Source organism: Mixophyes fleayi, chromosome 8 (genome assembly GCF_038048845.1).
Source record: "Mixophyes fleayi isolate aMixFle1 chromosome 8, aMixFle1.hap1, whole genome shotgun sequence".
Taxonomy (NCBI): Eukaryota; Metazoa; Chordata; class Amphibia; order Anura; family Limnodynastidae; genus Mixophyes; species Mixophyes fleayi.
The window spans coordinates 24,776,381-24,788,739 of record NC_134409.1 but is presented as its reverse complement, the minus strand read 5'-3'; the positions used below and the strand labels follow the sequence as shown (position 1 = coordinate 24,788,739).

General features: G+C 40.3%; 2 protein-coding genes across 4 annotated transcripts in view; both read left to right on the top strand.

The window, feature by feature from the left end:
• Nucleotides 1–12,359, top strand: part of RABGAP1L (RAB GTPase activating protein 1 like) — a 244,643-nt gene that overhangs the window by 112,493 nt on the left and 119,791 nt on the right. The window lies entirely within an intron of this gene.
• Nucleotides 4,993–7,540, top strand: GPR52 (G protein-coupled receptor 52). The gene has a single exon (XM_075182164.1). It carries the CDS (start codon nucleotides 5,192–5,194, stop codon nucleotides 6,278–6,280), a length of 1,089 nt encoding a protein of 362 aa, XP_075038265.1. The 5' UTR covers nucleotides 4,993–5,191; the 3' UTR covers nucleotides 6,281–7,540.

Genomic DNA, 12,359 nt, shown 5'->3' with positions numbered 1-12,359 from the left:
TATACGTGCGTGTGTATAGGTATACGTGCGTGTGTATAGGTATACGTGCGTGTGTATAGGTATACGTGCGTGTGTATAGGTATACATGCTTGTGTGTGTATGCATGTATGTATGCATGAGTGTGTGTAGGTATACATGCGTGTGAATATGTATACATGCTTATGTATGTATGTATGTATACATGTGTTTATGTATGTATACATGCGTGTATGTATACATGCGTGTGTGTGTGTATGTATATATAATTTGCAGATTGGATACAATACACAAGTGATATATGTGTAAATATCATTTATATAAACATTATGTATTCACAGTCATCACATAAGTAGTCCTTATGAGTATTATAAGGAATAATGCACACCCTACTTTATCATTTTTATACATATAATTATGTTATACTGTATTTTCAGAGGATATGACAAAACTTGGAAGTGTGTACAAGTCACTTCATATCGAATGTGTTAGATTGTTGTCTGTGGACCACACTAAACAATGTGGTGACAATAAGATCTGGACAATTAGATCTGTGCTTGTGTAACTGATCCTCTAGTGGTGCTGCGCATCTCAGGTTGTGTATGAAGATACTGTGAGAAAAACATAGCAAAACTATTGAAGTCCGTATAAGTATTTGGTTGCAGGAGTTATTAACTTATGTTGAGACTCTTTCCAAACCAATTGTGTTCCAGCCAGAATAATAATTTTATAATATTTACACTGCTCTTAATAATATAATATATACTTAAAAAGACAAGGGTAAAGTAATTAATAGGCTGTGCACTATTGAAGGAGAACTCCAGCCAAATTCTCACAATCAACCCTGGTCTAATTGGCAGAACGGTGTGGTTCCCATGTTCGGGACCCATGCAGTTTCCAAGGAACTTGCCTGGTCACTTCTCCAGGGATCAACACCCTGGAGAATACTGAATGAATCCACCACTCATATCACGTATCCATAAAGCGGATAGAACAGCTGCCATACTGTCCAATCAGATACGTTACTCTCTCATTGAGCTGTGGATTCATTGAAAGAAATGACTTACTGGGGAAAGACAGAACTGCGGTGGTGCAGGACATAGGATCTCTGTGATTATTCCAGTTGAGTGAAGGAGGATGAGCTCTTAAAAAAAAAAAAATAAGCAAGCTTTTTTTTAAAACTGATCCATGGGTTGTGAAGTTGATTCACAGACATAAGCTGGATATTTAAGAAGCCCTGTTTTTGTATCACACTGAGCGTTAACATGGTTAAGTTTCCTGAGCTGGTTGCTAGTATGTGGAGACTCGACTGATGCAGTTGTATCCAGGCAATGCTAGTCGGCTGTGGGTGTCGCACTTCTTAATGCTTTGTCTTTTATGTTGATGAATGGCATTTTCATCCCCACCTGTGTGCGCTCTTTGTAGTGCTCAGCACAACAGATATTGCCACTTATTTTCTGTCCCCCTCTGTCGTTTCATCTTTTTTGCACTGTGCGAATATCATGAATAAATGCATACCAATAAATTTTAGCCTCAAGCAAAATTCTACAAACTGGAAGGAGATGTGATGCTCTAAAAAATTATTTTGTTGGCATATTTTATAAGGGTAATTTTTTTTTTTTTTTTGCCCCTTGCGGTCTACTTAATATTACTGTGTAACATTACTGTGTACACAAAGAATGTTAAAAGGAAATAACACTGATTGTTAGGTTTCTGAATATGAAAGCAATTTTATTTTTTTGTATAGTAACTTGTTTGTATTAATTGGTAACCAGTCTGATATTTTCTTACAATTCCCCAACAATGGCTTGTTTAAATTGATCAGTCAATTAAAGAGTTAAGATATCATCAAATGCATATACATTTAATTAATAGTATGTTCAAAGCAGCCGTGCATACATTGCTTAATTATTTAATTTGTAACAAAGGTGCTTGAGTGATGTAAGAGGTTTTGTGGTTGATTTTGCTGTAGAAGCATTGCAAGGCAATCATGTAAAATGCAGCCTGCTTGAAATTTGGTACAAAGCAAGATGTAGACCGATTGAGTGGAACAGAAGTCACCCCCATCACCTTCCAGCTGTGGACACTTGGCTTCTGGGATTTCTGCAGTGTCTGTATAACTATATCTCCCCAGTTTGCAGGGGGGGTAGGCAATTATGCACTGAATGAAAGACAGGAGCATTTGTGTCAATGGGCAATTAATCGGTTAGCTTAGAATTCTAGATCTTTATTGAAATGTGTAGAATTTTTTATTTTTTATTTTTTTTATTATTATTATTATTGCAGTACTGTGTTAGCCAGAAAAATCATCTAATGTTTTTTTGACACGAAAGTATTTAACATCACATAGATCTTTATTGAAAAGTGAAGTTTTTAGCCTGCTTCAAGGAATTTGCCTCATCCTATTATAGTTTTACGGCCAAGGATTGCTGTAGATTCCCCTGCTCTCATTTATCATGATTGTGTTTTTAGACACGGCAGCAGGTTGATTTTGTGTTTCTTTTCGTGCCATGTTTATAGGACTATTTTATTATAATTAATAATTAATGCATGCTTCCGTGACAGCAGGGTTCACATTACTGCTAACCGGCTCCAGCTAGTGTTTGTAGAATAGTTGTATTTTGTGTCTTTGTTTGAACGGTACAAACACAGCAGCCAGAGGCTCTAAGCTGTGTTGTGTTAGTTGTTATTGTGGCACAAAATACTCTAAAGGCTACTTTTGTGAAGCATTTTTGTTTTTATCCGATGTTCTGTGCCAAATGGTGCATTTAAGAGCTCACAGCTTGTGCCATGGGGAGGTATCTGCTGAAGTGCCTGGATGATTGTAGAAAGCTCAGGGTACAGCTTTCAGGGAATTTGGAGGAAAAAGTGATTGTCATTAGTTTGTCATGTTTGATGACAGTTTGTGGCAATAAGACTGTGTGTTTGTGTCTTGGCAACTGTTACCTAGTGACAAGCCTCACCGGCACTAGCCATTGGCTGAGCCGTTGACTGGGGCAGAAAGACAGAGTCACCTTTCCAATATTCAGCTCTCCTGCATCAGCCTTTTGCTGGGGAGAGGGGGGATGGAGAGAGGATGGGAGGGAAGGAAGGAGGAGGAAGAGGAAGGAGGAGGAGGAGCAGAGGGCTCAGGTGCAAGCAGTAATAATACCAAGAGTGAGAATGAAAAGAGAGAGTCAGAATGTGAGAAATAGCGACAGCCTCCGCGCAAACAGCATCTCCACCACAGGACTCCAGTACCAGTCTGACTGCTCAGCTGCTAGCAGGGAGCCTAGGTGAGAAGCATTGTCTTTAATAACTGTCATTAAGGATGGGAGCGGTGGAGGTTGTGATAGAGGGTACTGCTTTTTTTAGTTTGTAATGATGTGCACTGGAGTATAGCAGGGGGGTGGGAGATGAGAGAAGCAAGGCTTTTTGTCTAATTTGTAATGAGCAGAAAGGATGAAGAAACAACTCCTCTCTGGTCTCTCAACTTGAGCAATGATGAGGGAATTGCTTTTTGGAAACTGCTAATGCTGTGTAGCTGTAGCGAGCATTCCTTTAGATGATATCTCAGCTGCTGCTGCCACCCACCTCCCTGCCCCATCTCAGACACCCAGTGTGCATTTATTTAGAAAAGCACGGACACAAGAGGTGGGTTTATCAAACATCGTACTAACTTCAACTTGCAAACTGAGGAGGACTAAATGACCTTGGTTACCCTTTTATTTGGATTTGCTGCCTGATTTGTAGATGCGTTCACTTAAAAAAAATAATAATAATAATAATAAAAAAATATATGTATATGTAATATATATGTATACGTAATAAATATATATATAATATGTGTATGTATATTTATATATGTATATATGTTTATATATGTGTATATATAATTATTTATTAGCAGTTGTCCCTATTTAACTCGTTAAGCTCTAGTTTATGGAATGATCCTGTTGAAACCTCCATCTGATAGGCAGACATATAGATAGATATATATTAACCATATATAACATTCACATGGAATTGGAGTTTGAAAATAATAACAAAAAAAGTAACTATACATTCAAAAGTGGTGACTATTATACCAAGTTTTCCAGGAGATATTAAAGTTTATACATAAATAATGTGTGTGCATTATACTGTGGTTGTTGTGGAAGGCGTCATTCTCAAGGTATCTGTAATCCTTCTCAGCACAAATATCTGGTAGGATGCAATGTATAGAAAATGGGTGTGCTCCTGAGATCTAACACAGCACAAACATTGAGCTAGGGATCATGAAAAGGTGAGATGAATTGAAGGAGACCTTTATTTAAATCTGCTTGTTTATAGTAGTAGTGTTCCCTGTGTATTGCAAATGAGGTCATACTGTATATGCATAGTACACATTTCTCTTCCCCTCTGGCTAGAACACTCTCAATCATTAACAGGTGAAAGAGCATGTAACATACAAGGTGAATGCAGCATATAATATAGTGCTACTTAATGGGATTTAAAGGAACTCTTGATATATAATAAGAGTAGACAGAATGTATTTTTGGTCTGTGGATATCACATTACATTGGTTTGGAAGTATCTGTTAAATAGTGCGTGCTTCTAGATATGCTGGTCTGAGATGCTGAGATATTTTAGGATGCCCCTTGACTTCCCCTCCCTCTTATTCAAATGTTTAATTCTAAAGATAAACTATCTCAGGAGAATAAACTGGCATACACCCCACCCCACCCCGTCCCTCCTCTGTAAAAGGAACATGATTCACAGAAATGCTTTTCATTAGGATTTCTTTCTGTTTCTTCCTTTTCTCTGTTTTTATTTTTTTTCTGTTATTATTTTTAGTTTCCCTCACCAATGATACAGGATACAGAAACTGTCCTCTCTAGAAGCCGTTCTTTGTGCTTGCTAAGAATGGATTCCAGGAGCCGGAGTGATACACCGCCAGCAACCTTTCACTTGCTAAGTTTCACGCAGTCTCTTCTGGGTGCCGTGTTATTTTTCTCTACTCTGCCTCCTTTCCTGGAGAAGCAAAGGTGAGTGAGCACTGGGGAGCAGCCACTAGTTTTATGGATCAAGCATGAGTGACTGTGAAAACTAGTCTCACTGATGGAAGAGATTACCAGAAGAGGTCCTGAGGCTCAAACGTGGAGGGTCTCTTACCCAGTTTTAAATCTGGCTTCTCCTGCCTGTTCTTTGGCTCCGTGCTTCAGAATTCCATTCCTGTTGACCAACATTCCAAACCATGAACCAGTCACAATCGCTTGATTGGAGGACATTTAATACAAGTGAATTATTTAACACATCCGGACATCACCCATGCCCATTGGGTGTTGGACACTACAATTCAGTGGACATATGCATACTGGAAACCGCTATAATTGTGCTGCTAACCTTCTTGATAATTACTGGTAACCTGACTGTCATCTTTGTTTTTCATTGTGCTCCATTATTGCACCATTATACGACCAGTTATTTCATCCAGACTATGGCATACGCAGACTTGCTGGTAGGAGTCAGTTGCTTGGTACCCACATTATCCCTCCTTCACTACTCTACTGGTGTCCATGAGTCTCTGACATGCCAAGTGTTTGGTTACATCATTTCTGTGCTGAAAAGTGTCTCTATGGCTTGTTTAGCTTTTATCAGTGTGGATCGATACCTGGCCATCACCAAACCTCTTTCCTACAACCAGCTGGTAACACCGTGCAGACTGCGCCTCTGCATCATACTTATTTGGATTTATTCATGTTTGATCTTCCTGCCATCCTTTTTTGGCTGGGGTAAACCTGGCTACCATGGGGACATCTTTGAGTGGTGTGCCATCGCTTGGCATACCAGCGCCTACTTCACTGCATTTATTGTGTGCCTACTCTATGCTCCGGCAGCGCTGGTCATTTGTTTCACATACTTTCATATCTTCCGCATCTGTCGGCAGCACACCAAAGAAATTAGTGACCGACGTGCTCGCTTCCCCAGCCATGAAGCCGAGTCGACGGGTGAAGCCGCGCCTGGTCACAGCCCTGATCGACGCTACGCCATGGTTCTGTTCCGCATAACCAGCGTTTTCTACATGCTATGGCTCCCGTACATCATTTACTTTTTGTTGGAAAGTTGGCGGGCACTAGACAATCCCGCCCTGTCCTTTATTACCACCTGGTTGGCCATAAGCAATAGTTTCTGTAACTGTGTCATCTACAGCTTGTCCAACAGTGTTTTCCGCCTCGGTCTCCGGAGGCTGTCAGAAACAATATGTTCACCGTGTATGTGTTCTAAAGACAAGAACGAGCGGGACCCTAAACCCCGAAAACGTGCTAACTCATGTTCTATTTAAAGTCATTATAGTAACAATCGTGAGCTGAGAGCACACCGGCACAAGGCCCCAGGATGCTGCTTTCCCGGAAACCTCTACAAAACAAAAATTATTTTAGCACCTCGTTTTAGCTGAATTGTTTTGAGATTTTGATTTGCACTGGAAATGTGAACCAATAAACTCTGATCTGCACAGACACACAAAGAGCACACAATTACGTGCGCCTCTGTCAAAAATGAGTCATGCTGTCTCTGGGGGGGGGGCAGAATATCAAAGAAAAGGTGTCGGTTAGGTTAAGATTAGCTAATTAATGCGGATAGTCGGCAGAAATATGAGATATTGCATAAAAGGTCACTTCCTCTTTTTCATTTTTCAAAAGATGTCTTCATTGCCTTGCCGGAGAAATAGAAAGATAACCGTGCGTGGCAAGGCTGGTGTTGCTAAATACAGTACTGCTATGTAATCACGGTCATAACAAACTTTTGCGTAACCTGAAGGCGACCAAATTGCTGTTTTCTGAAATGCTGTATCAGTTTTTTCTTTATCAATGTGTGTTATTAGATGCCAGTTCAGTGTGAGAAGACGGGTGGATGTGAAGCCACTGTGTCACTGTCTGAATGCTGTGTATGGAGTTTACAAAACCCTGTGCAGTTTACAGGTGATAAAGTGTTCTGTGATGGTATGTGTGCGCTTAGAACCCCCCAAGATACCAGCCCCCTTCTCCTCCAAAATTCATTATTTGACATGACCTATCAAATCACAATAGTAGTACTGCTGTAAATGTTTTTTTTTTTATTTCATTTACCAGTGGTGTTTTCACTGTATTTCTAAACAAGAGTTCCTCGCCTTTGTTTGAACTAGCTGCGTCTCCCGAAAACAAGAAAAAAAAAATGTTACTGCAATTAGACGTTTCATTCATGTCATATATGTAAGTAACCATATATGCTTTGTGTATTTATTGATCATTTCTATAAGAGACGTGGCTCCGGTGTGCCAGTGAAGGCTTTGCAGTCCTAGCCTCACAGATGTTATTGAGCCCTTTGTCAGACGAGGCAGCAGGCAATGGCTCCTTCCAGAATTAGAAACAGTGACCTTTTTATTCCAGAACAATTGGTGATTGCACCACCCATGCAAAAAATAGAATCTGCTAAATGGACTATATTCCTGCTCTACATTTACTTCTTAATCATTCTATAGTACTTCTAGCTTGCTGCTGTTTTTGACCGTTCCATGTGCAGTTTCACTGTGCACATTATATATTTAATAATAAAAATAAAAAAAGTAATATAAGAATGTTATGTGTTCTTTACCTGATGTGGTCTTTTCCTAATTACCAGCACATATATGAATATATGCCAGTGATTGCATTTATTGATTTCAGCATTCTTTTGAAAAAATGTGTAACACCTGAGAAGGAATTATCAGTCAAATATATGATTATTGTTGTGTGCAGTCATTATTATAAGGTTTATTTAGTTACAGGAGAGTAAAATGTGTGTCTATTTTTGGACCTTGCAAAATCCAATGACAATATCAATAACATGTTTTTAACAGAATCTGTAGCTGTACATGATAGTTTAACATGTATGTTTTTGTTTTATTTTTACATTTTCCCATGTTCTATAGAGTAGTTCAGATTATGAATAACATTGGTATGTGAGTCCTGAAATCCACTGTCAGTCATAATTTTCTGTGCTCCAACACAGTCCAGCAGTAGGTTCGGTACTCGCACAGTCCAGCAGTAGGTTCGGTGCTCGCACAGTCCAGCAGTAGGTTCGGTGCTCGCACAGTCCAGCAGTAGGTTCGGTGCTCGCACAGTCCAGCAGTAGGTTCGGTGCTCGCACAGTCCAGCAGTAGGTTCGGTGCTCGCACAGTCCAGCAGTAGGTTCGGTGCTCGCACAGTCCAGCAGTAGGTTCGGTGCTCGCACAGTCCAGCAGTAGGTTCGGTGCTCGCACAGTCCAGCAGTAGGTTCGGTGCTCGCACAGTCCAGCAGTAGGTTCGGTGCTCGCACAGTCCAGCAGTAGGTTCGGTGCTCGCACAGTCCAGCAGTAGGTTCGGTGCTCGCACAGTCCAGCAGTAGGTTCGGTGCTCGCACAGTCCAGCAGTAGGTTCGGTGCTCGCACAGTCCAGCAGTAGGTTCGGTGCTCGCACAGTCCAGCAGTAGGTTCGGTGCTCGCACAGTCCAGCAGTAGGTTCGGTGCTCGCACAGTCCAGCAGTAGGTTCGGTGCTCGCACAGTCCAGCAGTAGGTTCGGTGCTCGCACAGTCCAGCAGTAGGTTCGGTGCTCGCACTCCCGGTGGCAGCTTACTGGGCTCGCACACCTGGTGGCAGCATGCTGGGCTCGCACACCTGGTGGCAGCTTACTGGGCTCGCCCACCTGATGGCAGCTTACTGGGCTCGCACACCTGGTGGCAGCATGCTGGGCTCGCACACCTGGTGGCAGCTTACTGGGCTCTCACACCTGGTGGTGGCAGCTTACTGGGCTCTCACACCTGGTGGCAGCTTACTGGGCTCTCACACCTGGTGGTGGCAGCTTACTGGGCTCTCACACCTGGTGGTGGCAGCTTACTGGGCTCTCACACCTGGTGGTGGCAGCTTACTGGGCTCGCACACCTGGTGGTGGCAGCTTACTGGGCTCGCACACCTGGTGGTGGCAGCTTACTGGGCTCAAATATTAGCTTGCCTTCCTTGACTGCCAGTGCTCACACAACACGAAGTAGGATTTGCAACTTTACAAACAGAAACAGGCTTATGGGCATATACTATTTTACAATAGCTTAGTTAAATAACTTCATTACAGAGTCAGACTAAGAAGGTTTGTTAGACAAAAGCTGGAGTAGTACTCATTATCCTTAGTCGCAGCTAAATAGGTCTTTTGGGATAAATGCTGCATTATTTATACATAGGGGTTAACAAATGCAATGTACTATCATTTATATGTTGTAAATAAGATTATTATAATGGAATATCACTACTGCTAATTTTATTATGTTACTAAATATTTCCCTATATGTTGGTCACATATACATGTTTTAATTAATACTGATAGAGCCTAAGTCTGTGTGTAGACCAGGACCAGCAGCATTAGACGGTGTGATCTAGTATTCTCACGATGATGGATAAATATAGTTTGGTGATTTGTTTAAATGTAATTCCTCCTGTGACATACTGCGGTTTTCTTCTTAATAGCAAAAATATGAATGTCATTTAATCTTAAGAAGCAGTTAGAAAGCAGATTATTTAAAGCGCAAATCTAAAGTCCATGGAAATACATTTAGTTTTACCAGTGGTGAAACAGATGTGTCCCAAACACAAACAAAGACCATTTTCTCTGTGTCGCCCTAAAATCTTATCTTCCCCACCTTAGTTTGCACTTACAGCATCGCTTTGGTTTAAAGAACAAGTACAAGCCACTATTTAAAAATAATATTTATTAAAGGCCGTGCATTATTGAGCTGAATAAAACTCATGAAATGACGAGTGTCATACTTATCTATCATACTCTTCCTTTCACCCCCTGCAGTAGATTTCCATGTGCCAGGGAGGCTTCTCTAAGCAGGCAGAGTATGAGTCACACCTTTGCAGACTTGGTGGTTGATTTAGAATTAGGAGCAAAAATTGCATCTGTAAAAAAAACATTTTTATTTTTAAATAGCAACCTGATTTAGAGGTGTGGTGGGGACACAGCCTTGAACACCTCTAATTTACACTGCAAAAATTGAGCTGGCCAGTATGTGTATGTAGCATGCAATATTGTTCCTGACAGCAAAATGGTGTTTGCCTTTGCGCCTTTTGCAATGCACCAGAGTTTGCTCGGCTGCAGACTCATGGGCACAATTTTCACCCAACTTGTAGTCCGTCTCTTTGTGTGCTGAAATGCAATGTGTGGACTAATCTATAGGAGAGGTGTCAGCGATACAGTATTAACTCGCACAACTGCATTGTACGAGATTCCATCGGGACACTGCCCTAAAGATGTGAGAGGAGTTTCAGCGTTCTATAGTTGATGTGGAGGTTATCTTTTCTAACACAGCTGCACTGGAACGTTAACACTGAACAGTGCATTTTTACCTCCTTGGTTTATATCTGAAAATTGCAATTCTGGAGTTTAGTGTTCCGTATCTTTATATAACGATGAGGTGCATGGTGTTATGACATCTCCATCGGATGTATTTCCCGACACAAACAATAGTGTATCCTGACTTTCAAAAAGTAATAAATGCACAGGATACTAATATGGATACCATTGTCACATCATTTTTTATTTTTTTTACTGTTTTACTAAAAGTTGTACTGGAACTAGGAAACTTATTTTCATAGTTGTAATTAATATAAAAAATATTACTGTATAACTTTTGTATGGAGCCATCTACTTTGACTTCTATGTTTTTTTTTAGAAAATTAAACGGGTGAATTGTTTCTGTGCACCTTACTGCTCTTTCTGTTAGTATATTTATTTGCTAATTATTAAATTGGCTTCTCTACTGTATTTACCCAGGTATGTAATCACCCCTAAGGGCAGAAAGAATGTTTAGCTACAGTCGTATTTTATTTTATGTGTTGCTTTATGGTATTTGGCTATATTTGTGCCTTACAGAGATGTCCTATGCTACCTGCTATTCCTAACATGGTACAACTTGTTGGGATGTATTGTACCCATTTGCCTGCCTTGTGCTACCTTTAATAGATGTTGTTGAGGATTCAGCAGCTAACACTAGTATCCTCAAGCTTAATTATGTCAGTGTGTTCATCTTTCTACTCCACGTGACTCAAGTTCGTGGCCCATTTAATGTGATCTTTTGCTATTTGACCATTGAGAATGAACATTTTGGGGCCCACACATGTTAAAATGTGGTAAAAATTAATAAGTTGACTGATCATGTCTAAATTTATGACCATCTTAAGGCCTTGCATCCACTATCATACATGCATTTACTAACTTTATTATAGCTAGGGCAACACATCTACACAGGGGTAATATTGGAATCAATTGTTTCCACTGTCACCATTCTGACTCATGTTTGCACTTGTGGGTGGGACTGTGGCATTTGCAAAGATTTCGGATGCTGATTTCTCCATTATTTTTTTTTACGTTCAGCGCAAGTCAAATTCATTGAGGTCATAGGAGTCTTCTCCATTGACCTCTCAGGGTGGAAGTACTAGCCGCCATTAACTACTACATGTCAAACGCGTTCACGTTTCCCATGTAGTCTCATTGCACTTTCGTTGGTCTAGTGCCAGTAGATACTCTGCCTAAACTAGAACCATAACCTCAAAAAAATATCCACTAGACTTCACTAGGAACTAGTGAGCTCACTGCGGCACGAGGCAGTTCAGTAGCAGCACCTCACTGGTAGCTAGAGACACACACATGCATAAGTGATGTCACTGGTTAATTGATAAGCTGGATATTAGGCCAGCCAACAAAGGACTGCGCCCGCTGTATGTATGTAACTGGTGCACTCTGAGTTAAGTAATGTTATGTTGTCAGCAGAATACACAAACAGTTTCTATGTTTTGGTTGTTTAAACCACTTACAATCATACTATAAACCAATCACCCTGACTACTTTGGAAATAAATGTTTTAATAATACGGTGCTACATTTACAAACATGTTGTATCCTGTAGCAGCCAAGAGATGTTTCTTTGATCTTTCAATCTGAACTGATAGCTGCAGTTTGATTACTTGCTAAGGGTTACAAAATATGTGCATATAGCACCGTTTTATTATATAAGCGACTTTGTGTGAATCCTGGAGTTTAGACGTTTTATTTTGTAATGGACATTGCAGTGAATCTTTTAACAAAAGATGTGTGTTACTGCTTTCTGAATGGTTGTGTAATAACAGGAGGTGATAACACAAAACTGTAGTGTTATATTACGTACCAGTGACTTGGTAACAGGTTATTAGTTTAATAGCTGTAAATTATTGTGTGTGAGTTCAAGTGAAAATTCCATGGGAAAATATAGGTGGGAAGAACAACCCTATTTTATTACAGTGACCTATAAAACATGTGCATTCACTTTATATCGCTCACATTTTTGTTTTTTCTTTCTTTTGTTCCTCTCGTACCAGTTTATATATTGGATTCACATAT